Here is a 21,149-nt window from a genome sequence, read left to right as displayed (position 1 = left end):
AAAATATAATACAATTTTTTAGCAGAAGAGCAACAGGAGTCAATCATTTTTAAAAGAACATTCTGGGGGGTTGGGGATATAGCTTAGTTCGTAGAGTGCTTGCCTGTCAAGTACAAAGCCCTGGGTTCAATCCCCAGCATCCCCACCACCCCCCAAAAAATGCAGAACACTGATTACAAGTAGAAAATAGACTAGAAGTCAGGCATGGTGGCACACTCCTAAAATCCCAGCAACTTGGGAGGCTGAGGCAGGAGGATCTCGAGTTCAAAGCCAGCCTCAGCTACTTAGTGAGGTCCTAGGAAACTCAGTGAGACCCTGTCTCTAAATAAAATACAAAAAAAGGTTGGGGATGTGGCTCAGAGGTTAAGCACCCCTGGCTTCAATCTCCAGTACCAAAAAGAAAATAGACTAGAGAGATCAAAGGTATTGGAGGAGACATGTAAGGGGTTATTTCAATGGTCCAGCCCAAGATAGAAGCTACAACTTTAAGCTAAGTTGGCTGCAGTGGAAAAGAAGTGAATGGATTCAATATTTATGAGACAGAATCAACAACATTTGTCAACGGGACTTTCCGTTAAATGTGGGAGGTGAGGCATGGGAAGAATCAAAACTACCAGGTTTTAACCGCAGCACCTGGACAAGGAGCAGGTTAAAGGGAAGATACACTGCCTTGAACATGCTACTATAAGGTGTAAGAAATCCGAGTGGAGCCACCTGGTAGGAAGTTACATAGGTCAAGGTTAAATGAGAGGTCCATGGTAGAGACAAGGGTCTGAGAGAAGTATTGATTTTAGGGGAGAGTTAGAAAATGAGACACTGTAAAAGTATAAGTAAAAGTATAAAGTATAGAGTACAGCAAAATGATGCAGGACAGAACCTTGAAACAGTACATCAACTTATCAGGCAAGAAGCAGGCAAGAGACAGAAAAGTGACAGCTATGACAGCAGGTGGTACAAATCACTATGTGGAAATGTTACCTTAACCATGTAAGCTTACAACAGCATAGTATCTCATCATCCTCCATAGTACCTCTTGCAATGCCAAAAACAACTCATCTGGATAAATCCCAGCTAAAGAAGATGAAACCCAGCTGACCCCATGAGATATCTAAGGATTCTCCACCAGAAGAAAATCTGGTGCTGACAAGCTAGGTCTTCATTCTATCTTCTCACCAGGGGCATCAAAGATGTTTATATTTTCAGGTAAATTGGAAGAGCTATACAAAAGAAGAATGTATCAATATTTGAGTATAAAAAAGTTAGCCAAATTAATTCCATAAATTATGTATACCTCCAAATAAAATAAATGGGAAATTGTTGTTTAATGGGTTAACTGTTGTCTGCGTTTCAATTTTGCAAGATGAAAAGGTCCTAGGAGTCAGAATCACATGTGAATGTACTTAACATGACTCAACTATACACGTAAATATTAAGATGTTAAATGTTATGTTTTTACAAGTTAAAAATAAGCAGAAACAATACAATTATGTTACTAAAATTGTTGTTAAAATAATAAAGGACCCAACTGCAAGTAAAGTGAAAGGTCCTGCTGAGAACTGGTGTGTGGTGTAAGCTTGAAGTCCCAGTTACAGAGGACTACTGGGTGAGGCAGGAGAATAACTTGAAACCAGAAGTTTGAGGTTCCCTGGGCAACATAATGAGATTCTGTCTCCAAAAAAAGAAGAAAAGAAAGAATAATATATACATGAGTGGTATCACATTTTTAGGAAAAAATACTGTACTGCTCTGAAAAACAAGATTTGGCCCAAAGCATGCTGTAATCCATATTTTACTTTTAGTTTTTTCTTTCTTTAGGTACTGAGGATTGAACCCAGGGTGCTTTACCACTGATCTACATCCCCACCCTTTTTATTTTTTATTTTGAGATGGTCTCACTAAGTTGCTTAGGCCCTGGCTAAGTTGCTGAGGCTGGTCTCAAACTTGAGATTGTCCTGCCTCAGCCTCCCAAGTCCCTGGAATTACAGGTGTGCATGGCAGCCAGCTGTAATGTGTATTTTAAATTACAGTGGGGACATAATGTTGCTTGTCCTAGTGAACCCCCTGAAGACAGTCTGGAAAGCTAGAGCCCAGTAAAGCTGTGGCATCCCCTAGATGTCCTTGAGTTTCATTTGTTCAGAGGAAACCTCTGACCTTCCTCATCAGTCAGAAGCCAAAGTGCAGCCCTATAACCCAAAACTCCCCTTGAAAACTTGTACAGGCCTCGCTGTCAAATTCATCCAAAATTAGTTTTGGTGACAAAACCCACTGCCCGTCACTGATGCTAGACTTTTCCTTTCTGGAACCTGGGGTGATTATGGTCCACATCTTTGGCGAGGACCCCTTTATCAGGTTCCGTCTGGTATTGCAGTCGATTATCAGGATCTACCTCGTTCCCCGCCCCCCGCCCCGCCCCGCCCCCACCATGCACCCCAACACTTAAATTTGCGACCACGCCCAACGATAAAGAATCCTGAAAGAAGTCCTCCTCTGGCTTTTCACTGCTCATCCCTTTGCCCCATCTCCAAGGCAACAGTTCTGGGACAGGGGGGGATCAGAGGCGGGGCGGGGTGGGGGGGGTGGATAAAGTTGAGTCGTCCCCAATACAAGAGGCTTTAAACCAGTCGGGGAGAAGGGAGGTCAAAGGGGAAAGGTCGCTCTAGGGCGGGACGTTAAGGAGGAATTAGACACAGTCGCAATCGTCAAGGGACTCGCACAGCTGCGAGGGAAGCAGAAACTGCCAGGCACGACGACAACGCTCGAGGGGACCTCGGGTCACCAGGGGGAAGGGGGCCAGCTGCCCCCGGGCCCGGGCCCGGCAGACGCCGCCCGCCGCCCTCGCTGGCTGCCGCACTCACTCTTGTCCAGAGGCCGCGTGAGCTCGGCGCCGACGTCGCCATCGGCGCTGGGGCCCTGAGGCTTCACAGTCAGCGGCACGAACAAAGATGTGTTCGGGGTTTTGGAGCCACCCGAGGCAGAGGAGGCGGCAAGGGCAGGAACGCGCCCCAGAGCCCCGGGCAGGGGCCCGCAGTGGGCGCGAAGGGCAGAGAAGACGGCCGCGCGGTGGCCTGCCTGGCGCCCCGCCGGGAGCCGAGCCCACAGCAGGGCACACCGCGAGAAGGACATCGAGGCCGCGGGCTCTGAGGAGCCTGAAGCAGCCCTGGGACTCGGCGGCGGGCAGTGACGCGAGCGGCCACCGCCTGCGGTTCGGAAAGACCCGGGCCGAGCGAGGAGCTGCCCGAGGTGACGCCCGACCCGTAAAGAAAAGGGATTCCGTCAGCTCGCTCTCCGGGGAGGCAGCAGCACCACGGGGAAACCATCGGGATGCTTGTACTTTCTCTCTTTCCTTGGCGGTGGGAAGCTGCTTTCCCCAAGAAGGGGGAAATAATCAGGCATCTTCGCGGATGTCCCAGATGGGAGGAAGGGGCCTGCCAGCTGGTCACGTGACGCAAACAGGTCGCGTCGGTCGGCGAGCATCCAGAAGCACGTGGGCAAGAGGATCCCGAGCGCACGTACGTGTCATGCGGACTCGTACGCTAAGGAGCGTTGCCCCAAAGTTACTGCATTGTTAACCTTCGTTTCCTAATAGGGTAACTGACGTTGACAAACGTAACTTGATCCGCTGTTCAGAACTGCGGAGAAATTTGGTTGTACTGGACTGGGTAAAGCCCTTGTATGACACGTGTTTAAGAACAGCCCCTGGGGCCTTCATGTGAGCAGTTGATGTACGTCATTCTAGCATCTCCTATGTCCCAACTACATGCCAAAGGTATATGCTGTGTACGGGGCCGAAGTTTAGTTCTCATTTGTCTTAGTTGGATACTGTATCCTCATGAGACTGCTACAGAAGCTCAAAACAAGTTGTTAAATGTTTCACATCCTCTTTATACCTACAACATTGAGATATTGCAACTTGAAGAACCAGTGTGTGTCAGCTAGGAGTCCAGCAAAAATTTACTATGAGCCTTTGATTTACAAAATACTATTTAAACAGCAGGGATGCAAAGAGAACCAATTTCTGGTCTGGTTTTGGCTATTATTTAATGTGTTCTTATAGATTAAATAATGCAAATACTTGTCACTTGAAAAGGCGGATGACCGTTCAAAGTAAGTTTCCAAGCTGTAAGGAGCTTTCTACCAGATAAAAGCAAATTATAAAGTAGTGATACAGTAAATTCCAATTAAAGGAAACAATGTAAGCAGAGGCATACATTGAACTGTGGAATTGGCATATTGAAGAATTTTAAATACCAGTATGGCAGGCCTCATTCTATGGTTTACAAATAATTAAGATTTTGAAGAAATTATCAATTTAGAAAGCATCTAGGATAAACTGGACCAAACAAAAACATAAAATGAAAGGAAATCCATTGTAACTTCAGCAATATTAACAGCTGAAGGTGGTGGGTCAATGTAATTATGCTAGAGATTGTATGTGTGATATGGAAAGAATTTACAAGGGAATTCTTACACAATTTAGTGACCAAATACGAAAGGAAATGGCATTAAACAGGAAAAAGGCACAGGGTGCAGTGGGCACATGTAATCCCAGCAGCTCCAGAAGCAGGAGGATCACAAGTTCAAAGCCAGCCTCAGCAATTTATCAAGGCCCTAACCCACTTGGTGAGACCCTGTCTCAAAATTTAAAAAGAAGAAAAAAAAAAAAAAAAAAAAAAAAAGCCAGAGATGTGGCTCAGTGGTTAAACACCCCTGGGTTCAATCCCCAGTAGGAAAGTGAAAGGGGAAAAGGCAATTAAAAGTTGCATGATCAGATATGGAAACCAAAACCGAGGTTTACATAACATTTAAACCTAAACGCTAACATTTCAAACAACTGAAGCCAGAGTGATGTTGTTCCTTTTAGTCTTCATATTCCTGACAAGCATTTAGAAATATTATTGTCACCAGTTTTCCAGATAGAGCTCAGTTGGGTAAGTAATCTGCCCCAGTTTACTAAATGGTTGAGTCAGATGCTAATCTAAATCTTTCTGATTTGGGAGTAAATATCCTTCCTACCACAGCATATTAACATTGGTGGCAATACTCCAGAGGGAGAGTAGTATACAGTTATACTTACGGATGATTACTGCATAGCTTTTGGCATGGTTTTGTGGGGTGTTTCGGTGGAGGGGGTTGTTGTTCCAATCATTCCAAACCATTGTTCTTTTTGGACAGGAACAGGATACTAATTATTGGACCAGAATTTGTTCAAATTCTCAAAATTATTTTAACTGTAACTTTGTACCTCTTTGCAGGTATAAAATGTAGGCAGAGTTTTATGATAATATATACATGTTTTTCTCATCATTCATGCATGGAATTCTGCTGTAAACATTAAATGAAGAGCATAAAATTTTGCCTTTACAAATAGAAAGGTGTCATTCTCTTTGGGGAGATATTCCTAGCATTAAGTATGCATAACCAACACTTAGCACATATTAGAACCTCCAGATGTTTTGCTTGTTGAATGAATGACCGTTATGACTGATGTCCTTATCAAGCTTCCTTCCATATTTGGCAGAGCCTTCATACGCTCTTTTGAAAATACTAATCTGGTTTTTAAAATCCTTCAGTGATTCTCAATTTAAGCGTTCATATAAAGCCCACACTGTGTTCATTTGTATAGCACCCAAGCTGACCTGAATTGGTTCTCTCCATATGCCTCTTCTAGCTTCATCTCTCTTCTAGCACACAGCTACCACTCTATTCATGCCAGAAGTGTCACCTCTGCAGGTCTAAACACGTTGGCTACTTCTCTAATACATCATAGGGATCTAGTATGGCCTCTACCATAACACTAAAATTATGAATGTATCTCTAGACTAGTGGTTCTCAAACGTTAGGGTGCATCAGTCTAGGAAAGCTTGTTTTAAAGATTGTTGAGCCCACCTCTGAAGTTTCTGATCCAGCAGGTCTAGATTGGGGTTCAAGAGTTTGCATTTCTAACATTTCCAGGTGATGCAACTCTGCTGGTCTAGCGGCCTCTGCTTTGAGACGCACTACTCTGTGAATTTTAATTCCTTCAGGGTAAGGCAAATGAGAATGCACTAACATCCTTTGTAAACGTGCTGAATACATGCATGAACACAAATAAATGGGAGAGGAAGAAGATAACCCAGCTAGTAGGAAATAAGTTTTTCTTTTTGCCTTTCCTATTAACAAAACCTGGTATTGAAGACCTCAAAAAGTACATCCTGTAGATTCCCGCTCTTCACATATTGCTTATAAAATTCTGGAATTTGAAGTTTCTTGTATTTTCTAGCATAAAGGCTATACATAACTGTTTATCCTAAGTGAATTTTTAAGATTTATTGATTGAATCCTGGTGTAGAGCAGGAAGGGAGTCTTACAGGCTATTTGGTTCACTTCCCCCACACCTGGGGGGCTACCCACCAGAGGTTTGTAGAAATTTCTACAAACACCCACAAGGTCCTGCTCTGCTGTCTTTCTCTTTAGGACCTGATAACACTGCTAGAGAACCTAGTTCATTCCTTTATTCTAACAGAGAAAAATAGCTCTTATTCATAATTTTATTATATATTGAACCCATATTTTTCCTGAAGGTGAGCACTTTTAATTTTATAATCTGTAAGAAAATAAGGCTCATCCTTTATTCAGACATTTTTATTAGCAGAGTACACCAAGACAAAACAGCATGAGCCCTCAAGAGTTAAAATCCACAGAATTAAACCATTAAAATGTTTTAAGTGTTGTTAGTCTTAGAGGGATGCAGAGTATGTCTTGGCAGAACAAAGGGACAACTCTTTGACTTGGAGATGGAGATGGGGTCAGGCAATATTTGCCAGGACAGCCTTACTAAAACTTAGCTGGCATTCAGGGAGGAGGGTGGGCAGTCTCCAAGAAGTCTGACATATCTGCAGCTGAAGGTGTGTTCTGCAATGTGGAATTTGAACTTTATCCTGGATGTAACTCAGGCTCTAAAAGATTATGGGTAAGGGAGTGACATAGAATCAGGCCCCCAAGCCTTAAAAATAGGGTTGTATTTAGGGATGCACATTTTCAATATGCTCTTATATGTGGTTTGAAACTTAAAACGTCAAGTTCTTATACTGACTGGTATAAATCACTGGAGAGTGTCATTATGCATACTCAAGACATTCAATTGAATATAAATGGAACAGCAAAGAACTTCTCAAACTGTAATTAGAATTGAGTATTCCAACTACTAGATCCATATTGAAGGGGTCCAAAATATGCATCTGAGGCATAAAAATTTACTTTGATAAGGCATTCCTACCCCCTTCTTTGAATCACATTTTGGTGAACTCTCATTAAATGGGTTCTTTCTTTTGTACATTTTGTCAATTTAATGCACGTCTCCAAGCATTTAGAGTAAGAGTGCAAAGGAAAAGTGTCCCCGACTATATCAAAACAAGAAAATTTTTCAGTACTAAAAAAATAACCACTTGAACACTTGAAGGGTTTAGATCAGTGTTTCTCAACACTCGGTATCTTTTTTTTTTTTTAAATGTCCTAGACCCTGAGGTTCTGATTTTAATAGTCTGAGTGAGTTCTGGCCATGGTTTATTTTTTTAAAATATATTTATTTATTTAAGTACCAGAGATTGAACCCAGGGGTGCCTAACCGCTGACCCACACCCCCCAGCTCTTTTTTATATTTTAGTTAGAGACAGGGTCTCACTAAGTTGCTTAGGACTTAGATAAGTTGGTGAGGCTGGCTCTGAATGCACGAGCCTCCTGCCTCAGCCTCCAGAGCTGCTGCACCATTGTGCCTAGCAACCATGGTTATTTTTAAAAATTACTAAGATGATTCTAACATACAGCCATAATTGAGAATCACTGAACTAGTAATTAGGCATTATATTCCGTATTAAAAACATTTCTTTTTCAGTTTATTATTTCTAGCTGATGACTTTTTTCTGGGGGGGAGGATTAACTGGGGATTGAACCCAGGAATACTCTACCAGAATTACATTGCCAGCCCTTTTTTTATTCTGAGACATGGTCTAAGTTGCTTAGGGCCTCACTAAGTTGCTGAGGCTGGCCTTGAACTTGTGATCCTCCTACCTCAGCCTCCTGAACTACTGGGATTATAAGTGTGCTCTACCAAGCCCAGGTACTGGCCACTTTTGACTACAATCATCAAATATTGAATTTAGATTATTTTTCAAGTTGGTTATTACAACAAAAAGTCTCCAGCAAAGTGAATAAGCATCTTGTATATGACAGTATTTTAAGTCAATTTAATTTAAAGCCTTTTATAACTATGTAAAACCGAAACTGGTATTACTTATGAAAACCTGTCACAACTGTAGCTTCCTAAACTACTGAGCAATCCTATCTTCAGCATTAAATGTAACAATAAGACTGAGAATAGAGGTTTATTTAATTAAATTTTTTTCTTAGTTGTAGATGGACACAATACCTTTATTTTATTTATTTTTATGTGGTGCTGAGGAACCCAGTGCCTCATACATGCTAGGCAAGAGCTCTACCACTGACTACAACCCCAGCCCCTAGAGCTGTTTTAATCAAATTGCAAGCTCAGTTTCTGTTTCAAATTCTTTATTATACATCATGGTTGCACAATTTGAAGTTGGTTAAATACAATTGGTTTTCAAAATCTCTTTGAATATTTTCTAGATTACTACATGCAAGTGACCATGAAAATATTTGGCATTTTTAAATTTTGAAACTCTGAACAGGCACTTACATGAAGGAAAATATTACCATTCATAGATATCCACATTTAAAATAGATGCTCCAGCACATGGTACATGGAACCTTTGGTCAGTAAATAAGTTGGTTACTGACCATTTTATCAAAGTGCCATAGTAGTAAAACAGGTTTAAAGAAATGTAATTTGGGTTATTTAGCTTACTCATAAAGTAAGGTTAACTGACAAAACTTGCACTGAAGTAGTTTTAAATATTGGTACAAAAACCAATGAAAATAGTTTTCAGGTAGCAGGCTTTGTTTTGGTTCCCACACTCCACGTTTAGTGTATTTGAGATCAGACCCCATGCAAATGATCAGATGACTGCAACCTTCTATTAAGAGATGTTGAACAAATGACTTTAGTGTTTAAAAAATATTAAAACAGACTGGAGAAATTTAATGGAGTCTGAACTAGCCAAAGCTCCAGTTTAACAAACATGAAGTTGTGCATATCTGGGTTAGCTACATGCTTCACAAGTTCCTCCTTAGTCCCCCAAATTTTCCACTGAAAAGTGAGAAGAATAAATTTGTAAAGTCAAGAAAATGATTTGCATAAATGTGGCAAAAAGACTCCTTAAATTTAAAAAAAATATATACACATATGTTTCAAAGTATTTATGGAAAAATCATATAGTTTTAGCAAGTTCTAAAATGCCAACATATGTCAGCTCCACACTGCAGAACACATATGGTAGTACTGCTAGAAAGTTGTAGCAAAATGGTTACTTAATATGAGGCGGTGGGGCAAAAGGGCCAAAATGAAAAGCCACATCATCCCTTAGGAAAAAATTTTACATTCATACCATGAAAGACTTCAAAGAGGATAAAACACAGGAAGCCATGAAATTGTAGACCCAGAAACACCTAAAATGAAACACTCCATACATTTCTCAAATACATATGTAAAAACAAATGGAATTCTCGAAAATAGCAAGATGCTCTATTTTAAGATTTTAAGTCTCTGCAGGATGTAAGGGCTACTCGGGTTTTCTAATTTTATGTGAACACAAAATATTTCATTTTTTGCATGGAGAGAATAAGAGGTAATCACTAGCACAAAAGAAAGAAGGAGAAAATGATTTATAATCAACATTATGCATAAAGAAAGCAAAATTACAAATCCCAGCCTACCTGCATGAAAATCTTTAATGTTTATGCTGATGCATGTCTGAGTGCTTATCATCAAAGTTTGCAGTTTAAAAAAAAAAGGGCAGCGTAAGAAATCTCCAGTGTTTCAAAGAAGCACTTTTTAAAATGTAGGTACATTTAGTTATACTGTAAAATAAATGCAGCACTGTAAGATAAAGGAAGACTATTATGTATGGAGTTTTGGCTCCCCCCCACCCCTGTCCCTACACGCCGCAACCATCTTTAACCTGCTGAACTTAATCTCAACAGTTACAGTTTTTTGTTTTTCTTTTTTTCTCCTATTCAGTTCACATTTCAGGCTGTTCAGCAGATGCTTGCGATTCTGGAGACTCAAATCGCTGGTGAAAGTTCGTTCTTTGTTTCCTCAGTTTTTCAGGGGCTTTTCTCCACAAGATGATTTCCTAGAAAAATAAGTGCAAGATAACAACAAATTAATTATGCCTTAAATTTTCACCGTGGAAATACTGACTAAAACTTCAATTTTAACACAATTAAATTCTCCCCTACAAAAGCCATCATCTTTCCTGACTGAGCCACTTTCTTCTGATTCTAATCTTGGACTGCCCCTTATGCCTCCCTGCTCCCAGCACCAGCACCCAGACCCAACACCTCCAATCCAATCTGGAACAAAGTCCTGGCTATTACTGCTTTGTTTAGAAGTCCAAAAATTGAGCTGGGGTTGTCAATCAGTGGAGAGCACTTGCCTAGCACACATGAGGCACTGGGTTCAATCCCCAGCATCACATTAAAATAAATAAATAAACAAACAAAATAAAGGTATTGTGTCCATCTACAACAAAAAATATTTTTAAAAAATAAAGTCCTAAAATCTAGTCTTCTTCTTGTTCCACTGCCTTCATCTAAGTTCAAGCTCTTGTCATTTCCACCTTAGACACTAAACCAAATTCCTTATTGATGGCTCTTGCCTAAGAACCCTTTCTAATTCATCCTTCATATATCACTACCAGATTAATCCTGTAAAATGTTGCTTGAATTACTCTTCAACTGTTCTCAGTACCTCCAGGATAAATCTCTAAACACATATATTCAGGACCCTCCATAACCTGAATCTAACTTACTAACACTACCAGCTTCCCTCCATACATACTTCTTCCCTACCAGTAAAATTAATCATTCTCTACCTATAATGCACTCCAAATACTCTAGAGTTTCCCCTACATAATCAAATCCCTGTTACTCTGCCTACCTAAATCCTAACTCTAACCAATTCCTAACATAATTTGCTTCATCAAGTGATGACTAGCCTGTGTGTGTGTGTGTGTGTGTGTGTGTAAACCAACACAGAGAACAACCTTCCTAAGTGACCAAGCTGGGCATGGTGGTGCACGGTTGTAATCCCAACAACTCTGGAGGCTGAGGGAGGAGGATCACCAGTTCAAAGCCAGTCTCAGCAACTTAGCAAGGCCCTAAGCAACTCAGGGAGTCCCTCCCTCAAAATAAAAAATAAAATGGTGGGAGCTCAGTAGTTAAGGGCCTCTGGGTTCAATCCCCAATACAAAAAAAAAAAAAAAAAGAAAATTTTAAAAAATGACCTAGGCGCAGGAGGCTGAGATAGGAGGATCACAAATTCAAGATTAGCTTGGGAAACTTAGCAAAACCCTATCTTAAAATAAAGGGCTAGGGATGTAACTGAGTAGTAGAGCACTTGCCTAGTATGGGTAAAGTCCTGGGTTCAGTCCCCAGTACCACCACCAAAAAAAAAGACCATGGAGATTTATAATTATTGATAAAAGAAAGATATTTGAGAATCTATTGATTTTAAAAAAGTATGTAATATGATCTAAAAACACAAAAATTTAACTAGAAAATTAATCACAATGGTGGTGGAAGTTTTGTTGGCCTTTACTTCATTCTTTGTTCTTAATTGCCTGTTTTTTTTTTAAAACAAGTACTGCTATATTGCTTCTATTTTTAAAAAAGAGAAGTTTCGAAAAATTACAGCTCATTTCAGAGTCCTGCAGAATGACTGAGAGATCTATCACAATACCTACTATTTATTAAACCCTCAGTGTTTTCACTTATTTAGAAACACCATCCCCCACTTGCTTTTTCGAAAAGAGAGTGCTTTCTAGGTGATTTTACATCTAAAAAGACTAGTCTGGGTGGCACCATACCTGCTGTTTGAAGTACCTTCTGTCTTCCTCATCAACAAGCACTAGATTCAAGAAGTACCTTACTGAAAATTTTTTGTTCACATCTCTCATTGTTGGTGTTGGATCATAGCCTGCTAAAAATAGTCTTATTGGAATGGATTCACCTGAAATAAAAGCAATTTCCATTTAATTCTAAAAGATGATTAGTCACATAAAACCTAGGACTAAGCATTACAGGGTAGACACTAATGCTTCAGTTCCTCATGAGATGCAGCTTTAGGCACTACTGACATTGTAGGCTGGATAAGTCTTTGTTATGCACTTGACAGGATCCCTGGCCTCTACCCTCCAAAAGCCAGGAGCACTCCCTGTGACAGCTAAAAATGTCTCCAGACAATACCAAATGTCACTTAGAGGACAAAGTTGCCCCTTGATCAGAATCAGTGCTCTAGAGTCAAAATGCCTATGTCAAATCTCAATTCCACCACTTACTGGCTGTATGACCTTGGCTTCTGGGATTTAATTCTCCTGTTTCACATTCCTCATTGTGAAATGGAGAATAACAATTCTCCTCTAATAGGGAATTTATACGAGCTAAGTGGGTTAAAATATACAAAGAGTTTAGAACAGTGCCAACCAGTAGTGTAGTTATTTTTCTGCTTTCACAAAGTTTACCCTAATTTCTAACCATGCGTAAAATGTTAAAAATTTTCTACTAATCCGTCCAAAACAAACATGTACAGAGGGGCTGGGGAGATGGCTCAGTTGGTAGAGTGCTTGCCTTGCAAGCACAAGGCCCTGGGTTCAATCCCAGGCACCACACACACACACACACAAAAAAAAAAAAAAAAAAAAAAAGTACAGAACAACAACATGCCTTCATTACCAAAAAGCTTACATTGTTTCTATTTTCCTAAGGATAGTAATTATTTGCTTGTTCTCTTTTTAATATTTTATGTAATGTTTTTCTCATGCACATTTATTTGTTGAAAGATACAAAACCCATCACTTCATAAAAATGTATGGCTATATAACATGAATACAAACACATGGGCTTTAGAGTCAAGGTCTGGGTTCAAAAACCTCTCTTCTGCAATGATTAGCTCTATCACCTTTAGTAAGTTTTTGAACCTCTGCACCTTAGTTTCATCTGTAAAATACAGTATACAAGTACCTAACTTGAACAGTGGTAGGGAGCTTTAAAGCACCTCACTTACAATGCCTCATCCACAACCTGCACTCCATAAATGGTAGCTATCTTTTGAGTAATTCCAAGGTGAGAAAAATTCAGACATAAATTTAAAATAATAAATACTGGCTTCATTGTCTCAGACACTGGAGGTTATCTAGTAAGGGAAATGCTTTTCTTCTTAGAGGATATAATGACTCCAAAATCTGACAGAAATTATTGCTCAGTTATACTGCGTCTACTATGGTCAATATGAGAATAAAATAGTTCAAAGATGAACTATTATATCAGAAAACAATAAAAAATTACAAATTCAGAACCAGAAAAGAGATACACAAAACTGTCTCTCCTGAATTCTAAATTTGAACTGAGTGAAATATTTAACCAAATTTATTTCAAACTAGGAAGTACTATTAGTCTTCTCAGCAGCTATACAGAGAGATCTTTAAAAAAAAAAAAGTAAGAACCACTTTAAGAATTCATACTATAACAAGAAATCCCATCAGTATGTACAATTATAATGCACCAATAAAAATGTGGGAAAAAGAATTCATAAAATACTTTTATAATGAATGCTCACAAACTAAACTGACAAGAGCACGCCTGCTGCCCTACACAGAAGTAAATGTAAAGAGTGTTGTTACCTTTTACTGGTGCACCATCCATTATTTCATATTTGGCGATTGTTTCTGTTTCTGTTGTAGTACTGGGTCCTGGTGCAATAATGTAAATGGCGTTAATTTAAATACTTTAAAATGTAATTTCCAGTCTTATACCTTCTTCCTATTTCCAACCATATTATTTTACTATTATTTTTCCTTCCCATTTTGTGAAAATGTTCATCATTCTTTTCTAGTTCTTGATCTACTCTTAACATACTCATCACTCAACTGTTTCACTCCTTTCCCAAAAATAACATGCAGTTCAGAAAGATTTTCTCATGGTTCCTCCTATCATTTCTAATATCTGCTAAAGCAGGAATTAGCAGTATGCACCAGAATAAACCATTACAGGTTAGTTTTCTCTGCAACTCCTAAATTGTCTTCTCAGGGAAACAGAATACCTAACTAACACATATGCTATGTGCAATGGCCCATACCTGTAATCCCAGCAACTCCCAGAGGCTAAGGCAGGAGGATCACAAGTTTGAGGTCAGCCTTGGCAACTTAGCAAGACACTGTCTCAAAATAATAAATAAGCGCCCAGATGGTGCACGCCTGTAATCCCTGCAGCTCATGAAGCTGAGATAGAAGGATCGTGAGTTTAAAGTCAGCCTCAGCAACTTAGTAAGGCCCTAAGCAATTCAGCAAGAACCTGTCTCTAAATAAAATGTAAATAAGAAGAAAATAAAAAATAAATAAAAAGGCCTAGGGATATAACTCAGGATAGAGTGCCTCTGGAATCAATCACCAATACTTGGGGAGAGGGAGGGAAGAATATTTGACTGACCTACACACATAAATTTTGAGAGTCTTGTTCTAAGAAATTATGTGAACTCAGAATTTTTTTTTTTTAAGTCAATGGTATGTTAAGCAAGAAAATTATGCCAAGAACTGTGAGGGTATAGCTCAGTGGTAGAGCACTTGTCCAGCATGTGTGAGATACTGGGTTCATTCCCTAGTACTACAAAAAAACCTACACCAAACATACAATAATGATTCTTTTTTTAAAACTCTGATTTATTGTTGGACAACACTGTTTAACACACACATCAGACAGGCCAAAAAATAAACAGCAACTTCATATACAAAAAAAAGTGGGAAAAAAAGAAACCTTTTTTATCTTTGGCCTTTTTAACTATCTCATACAAACCAACTACTTATAGTACAAAGTACATATACAAAAAAAGTTACTGGAATGCTCGGGGTGGCACAAGTCTGCAATCCCAGTGGCTTGGAAGGCTGAGGCAGGAGGATCACAAGTTTAAAGTCAGCCTCAGCAACTTAGCAAAGCACAAAGCAACTTAGCAAGACCCTATCTCTAGATAAAATATAAAAAAAGGGCCAGGGATGTGGCTCAGTGGTTAAGCACCCCTTGGTCAACCCTGGTACAAAAAAATAGTTTTTTCTATTGTTGTTTTCTCCGTTGAGATTATAATGGTCACACCACAAGAAGTAAAATCAGAAGTAGGACAGAAAACGCTCCAAATGCTCGTTTGTTCAAGATCATTAAAAATGGCTGACCCCTAACAATATGTACAAAAATTAAAATGTAAATAAAAAATACAAACAAATTTCCTTTTAAGAAAAAAATACAGGGCCTTGATGTTTTTCCCTCCTCCCCTCTTGTAAATTCACATTGTGGTTTTGGTTGGGTGGTAGAGAGTTCGTCATCTGCAGGTGGTGCGCAAGGTGGGCAGACAGGAGCGCCTCTCTACTCAAAGGTGACCATGTTTAGATTCTGAGATGGGAAGTGGAAGGTGAATAAGTCATGGTGATTTTTTTTAGTTTAACTTTTCATTTTTTGCTGTCTAGTCATTCTCATCAATCTTCTGCTTCTTAGTATCAACATCATTATCCTTGTCATCTTCAGCTATCCGTTTGCTGGTAGCTGCCATAGTCTCCTCATCTTCATCTCTCCATCCTCTTCCTCTACCTCATTGTCAGCCTCCTGCTCCCTCTTTTCCTCATTAGCAATCCCATTAGCAGGGCATCTCTTCCATTAGTTGCCTTCTCCACAACTTCCTCCTTTTAAGCCCTTGGTGGTGGTCTCAGAGCTAGTGTCCATGGCAACATCTGACTTGGTGGGGCACATTGGTGATCTGATGCAGTGGGTTAAAAAGAAACTAGAATTCAGAGACTCCGGCAAAAAAATTGCCATAGTCCACAGCAGCGGAGGTGGTTGCAGAGAGTGAAGAGCTGGACCAGGGAACAATGCCTCATTTAAGATTTTTCTGTAATTGCTGGGAGTGGTGGCTCACATCTGTAATCCCAGTGACTCAGTAGGCTGAGGCAGGAGGATTCCAAGTTCAAGATCAGTCTCAGCAATTTAGCAAGGCCCTGACTCAAAACAATAAAGGAATAGGGATGCTACTCAGTGGTAAAGCTCCCCCTGGGTTCAATCCCTCAGTATCAAAAAATACAATTTTTTTATATTAGAACATAATTAAAAAAAAAAAAAGTTTAAACAACTTCTTTTTAATCAATAAATGAGAACCTCAAGTTGTGCTTTTTGTTGTTGCTGGGTTTTTGTTTGGTTCTTTTTTTTTCCATATCCCTAGCCTATTTTGTTTTTTATACTGAGACAGGGTCTCACTAATGTGCTTAGGGCCTTGCTAAGTTGCTGAGGCTGGCTCTGAACTTGCAGTCCTCCTGAGGCACTGGGATTACAGGTGAGCACCACCACTCCTGGCTCAAGTTGTGTTTTAATATCTTAAAATCACTTTACCTTTTTACTAGCATGTGGAAAAATGGAGATTAAGAAATCACAGATATGGGCTGCGGTTATGGCTAAGTGGTACAGTGTTTGCCTAGCATGTGTGAGGTACTGGGTTCAATCCTCACCACCACATAAAGATAAAAAAAATTTTTTAAAAAAGGTATTGTGCCCATCTACAACCTAAAAAAAAAAAAAAAAAAAAAAAAAATCAAAGATATTTATAATTTTGACCATCAAACTTTTTTTTTTTTTTTTAAGAGACAGGGTCTCACACTCTGCTTTCTCTTTAGGTTGTATAAATCTTCCACCTTTTACCAAAAAAGACACGGTCTCACCGTTTCCCAGGTTGGCCCTGAACTCCTGGGCTCACATAATCCTCCTTCCTCAGCTTTGCAAGTAGCTGGCACTACAGGAGCATGCTGTTATGCCCAGCTCCTAGAATTTTAAAACTTGACCTCATACAAGACAGGCAACCACTGAGGTACATCTCCAGTCCTCTTTCTTTTTTTCTTTTTTTGGTACTGGGGATTGAACCCAGGAGGTGCTTTACCACTGAACCACACCCCCAGTCCTTTTTTATTTTTTGAAACAGGTTCTTGCTAAATTGCTGATGCTGGTCTTGAACTTTTGATCTTTCTGCAACAAATCCCTCAGTCATTAGGATTATAGTCATGTGCCACTATGCCTGGCTATCTATAGTCTTTTATGCTTTTTAAGCATTGTGAAATTGTCACCTATTCAAATTTTTATTTATTTATTTTTAAGAGATGTGGTCTTGCTACATGATTCTGGCTAGCCTTGAACTCCTAGGCTCAAAGATTCTCCTGCCTCAGTCTTCAGAATAGGTGGGCCTACTAAAGATGCACATCACTGCACCCAGTTCAAAAATCAGTTTTTAAAAAAGCATTAAATGGGTTACTTTTGGGCATCAATATTAAGCAGCAAAGTCAGTTTCCAATGTGGATATCAAGTTAATTTTATGTTGAAATAAAATGTCAAGATTTCTAAATTTTCAACTAAAAGAAGGAATTTTTATTCAAATACTTTCTTCAACTTACCAATTCCCGTGATCTCTTTTTTAATCAGCTGTAACTCCATGTGTTGTATTTTTATTCTTACCAATAAGAAGTAAATTTTCCCAACAATCACATCCTTTAAATGATACCTATTGGGAAAGAAGACATATCACTTACTAAGTATGTTTTAAAAATAAGAAAGAGTGAAGTAAGTCATGGAAGGCTTTAATAGGTATCTTTAGGAATAATAACTTTGAGAATATCATTTTGACTATTCATACTGTTTCATGTTCCTTTTCATTTCATTATGTAAATATGTTATCAAACTTCTACTTGACCTTCCATACCTCGGAGGGAACAATTAGCCTGATGAACTATTGGTTCTATTTAGGACTTATTGCTTAGAGAACCTAAGCAGTTAACTAAATGGAAAATTAAATTCTTTATGCTTGAAATACCTGTTTCAAATGAATGAAGATATTTTCATTTTATTGATTAAGGCACTCTACCACTGACCTATACCCCCCAGCCCTTTCTGTTTTTTTATTTTAGAGAGGGTCTTGCTTAAGTTGCACAGACTGGCCTCAAGCTTGCGATCCTCCTGCCTCAGTTTCCCCAGTCACTGGGATTACAGATATATGCCACTCCACCCAGCTGAAGACATTTTCAACATTAAAAGCTCTATAAAACAGTGTCATTATAAATGCTAGAATAATGCAGCTAACAAATCTGGCCTCAAAGAGGGATTGACTGGGGCTAGGTCCACAGATTTAAGTTTGTTACATATTACTAAATAACCAAAGACCCTTGCCAATTTCTTTGAAATGATGTGCTAACAAATCTGGGAATCCCTACAACAGCCAGAGGACTTTTTAGCCTCCTCCCAGGTTTGGATTTCAAAATAATGTCCTAGGAATTGATTAATGCAACTGTAAGTCTGAAGATAAACTCAAGTGACAAGTGTTTAGGTTTCCAACTATCTGATAATTTTATCAACAATTTAAGAGTCTGTAGACACATATGTAAAAGTAATATAAACCTGGAAGTGACAACTAATAAGAAATTATGTAAGAGAATAGTATCTAGGAGAGAGGTAAAACAAGTCATCCATTTCTTCAACAAATTAAAACTTTAATAAAGAAACAGGAAAAATATAAAATTATGAGATTTAAGAATCAAAAATCAAATACAATGTGTAGATCTTGTTTGGACACTGATTTGAATAAACTGTGAAAAAAGATATTTATAAGTCAACTAGGGTTATGTGAATGCTGACTAGATTTATTAAAATATTAAGGAGTTGGTATTTTTAAATAGTATTATAGTTATACTAAAATAATACATAATTTTTGTAGACTAAATTATATGTCTAGAATTTGTTTCAATATAATCTATGGGAAGTGTGGGAGCTAAATACAGACAAAACAAAGCAGTTGGTAACTGCTGGAGTTGGGCAATGGGTATGTGAAGATTCATTATATTATTCAGTATAATGCTCATGCACTTTAGCATTGTTTAAAATCTTCCATAACAGAATTTAAAAAGGTATTAAACAATAAATATGAACCCATTTTGGAAATATATAGATATATACACCAACCCACAAAAAGACACACAAAAAGAATATTAGTGGTTAAATAGTAAAGTTGAAAATATATGACATTTTTATTTCCTTTCACTTTTTATATTCTCCAAATTTTCATTAATGAAAATGTACTATGTATGTAGTCAGAAAAAAAGGGATTTTTATTTTAAACAGTTAAACAGATGGCCAGGATGAGGAGATATCAAGTCAGTAAGTTTTACAGACAAATGAGACTGACTACCCTCTGAGATGGTGAGATCGTCTACATAAAGTGATCAAGCAATCTTATCAGGAAAAGAATGTGAAAGATATTTTCCCTGGGGTGGAAACCATACCAAACTCCTCAAGTTTCTTGTAGCTCAGAGATTATTAGTCTACTAACATCGGATTAATGTCAATTCTATCCTTACGGTGATCAATTTACAAAGACCAGAAAAACTTATTTTTAAATTTTCCCTGAATATTTAACTGTGAAAGGTACTTACTTTGACTTATTGTATTCAAACTCTATATGCAGACAATCTTCAATGCCCACTTCCATCTTAATAGAGTTGTTAACATCAGGATAGGTGGCAAGCTGGTGAACAATGAGATCATACTCTTTCACCAAGTCTGTCAGTCTTCTCACTATCGTCACCTTAAGAAAATACCTATAAAGTTAATGAAAGAAACAGGTAAACTACCTATGATAAATTCAAATATTCTAAATATGCAAACATTAACTCAATTTTTTCTTTGCTGGAACTCCTTTGGGGTCAACTTACCACATTTTGTATATGGCTTTTGAATGCATCCAATTTTTTTTCTTTCTTTCTTTTTTCTTTTTTTTTTTTTTTTTTTTGCAGTGCTAGGGATCGAACCCAGGACCCTGTGCTTACAAGGCAAGCACTCTACCAACTGAGCTATCTCCCCAGCCTGCCCAATTGTTTTTTTCTTGGCACAGGGCTGCACACATGCTAGGTATGCATTCTATCACTAAGCTACACCCCTATCCCTCAATAAAAACAAAAGCAAAAAACTGTCCCAAGTATGAAAAAAAAAATACCCACTTCAATTTTAAGAATAAATACTTTTCAGATGAGTTTGGAGGGCTATCATCAAACCTATATAAAGAAATCTCTCCATATCACTGTTTTTTTACTTTAATCTCTCTCAATTTAAGGTACTGCTGTTTGACATTTGGGCTGTCAAACCCAGTACTGGATGGACAATGCCAAGTTAAACTAAAAAAGCAGGTTCTTAGACTTTCAGATTAGTATCTTTAATTGCCCTGGTCCCTGAGGCACTCAACCTCCTTGCGAGACCTACTGAAAGGAAAGGATACCCAATTGGGAATTTAGAAAACTCGGTTCCTACTTCAGTTCTGCCATTTGCTTCTTTTGTACTTTCTCTTTAGGATTCCAGATCACTACTTAACCACATACTGAATAAAGTTCATTAGAAAATGAATGTATTTGAAGAGTAATTCAGTTTATACAACAAATGAAGTACCTAAAAGATAATTCACACAAAGGAAGTATGTAACGAAAACTTTTCATATGGTTTCTCTGAATCTATGTTTAAAAGCTCTTCAGATCAGGACTAGCCAGACAAACTAAAATGTGCAGAATGTTTGAAAATCTTAAATCTTCAGTATAGAATTATAACTAGGGGTTCAAGTAAGACATTAACAAGAGCCATTACTTTTTGATTTTTGACTCTGCTTATAGTTTTATAGTTTCTAATGCACATTCATACCTTAAGCGGACATTGGCACCGATGTAAGATTCATATGGCTTTTCAACTTGCATAAATTCAAAATCATAACTTCTGCTCTGAGTCAGTTCTCCAGGTAAGGCTAGTTCTTTCACTAGGTTTACAAATTCATGAGTATTACTCTTGTCATTGAAGAGTTCTAAGAAATTTAGAAAAGCAAAATATTATGTTTGATATCCATTTCAATAAAACACAAACTTCTACCTCCAAAGCAAATAATTTTTACCAAAAGAATTTGTTGGATTTGTCTCTAATAAACCAGAACT

General features: G+C 38.4%; 2 protein-coding genes and 1 pseudogene across 4 annotated transcripts in view; all 3 read right to left on the bottom strand.

Moving 5' to 3' along the window:
• The window catches only part of Supv3l1 (Suv3 like RNA helicase), a 28,882-nt gene extending 25,691 nt beyond the window's left edge, over positions 1–3,191 (bottom strand). The window contains exon 1 of the mRNA XM_047553988.1: positions 2,856–3,191. Within this exon, the coding sequence (XP_047409944.1) occupies positions 2,856–3,123 (268 nt within the window). The 5' untranslated portion in view covers positions 3,124–3,191. The remainder of the gene's footprint in view (positions 1–2,855) is intronic.
• A 5,336-nt stretch (positions 3,192–8,527) lies between these two features.
• Vps26a (VPS26 retromer complex component A) overlaps positions 8,528–21,149 on the bottom strand; it is a 35,317-nt gene continuing 22,695 nt past the window's right edge. For all 3 annotated transcript variants that reach the window (XM_047553277.1, XM_047553275.1, XM_047553278.1), the window contains 6 exons: positions 20,866–21,022; positions 19,614–19,778; positions 17,586–17,692; positions 13,794–13,862; positions 11,982–12,124; positions 8,528–10,247 (listed from right to left, as the gene is read on the bottom strand). In XM_047553277.1, coding sequence (XP_047409233.1) covers positions 10,134–10,247; positions 11,982–12,124; positions 13,794–13,862; positions 17,586–17,692; positions 19,614–19,778; positions 20,866–21,022 — 755 coding nt within the window. In that variant the 3' untranslated portion in view covers positions 8,528–10,133. The remainder of the gene's footprint in view (positions 10,248–11,981; positions 12,125–13,793; positions 13,863–17,585; positions 17,693–19,613; positions 19,779–20,865; positions 21,023–21,149) is intronic.
• LOC124984792 (prothymosin alpha-like) lies at positions 14,451–15,903 on the bottom strand (annotated as a pseudogene).

Source organism: Sciurus carolinensis, chromosome 5 (assembly GCF_902686445.1).
Source record: "Sciurus carolinensis chromosome 5, mSciCar1.2, whole genome shotgun sequence".
NCBI classification, from domain to species: Eukaryota; Metazoa; Chordata; class Mammalia; order Rodentia; family Sciuridae; genus Sciurus; species Sciurus carolinensis.
The sequence above is the reverse complement of the archived record's forward strand: the minus strand, read 5'-3'. Positions and strand labels throughout refer to the sequence as shown.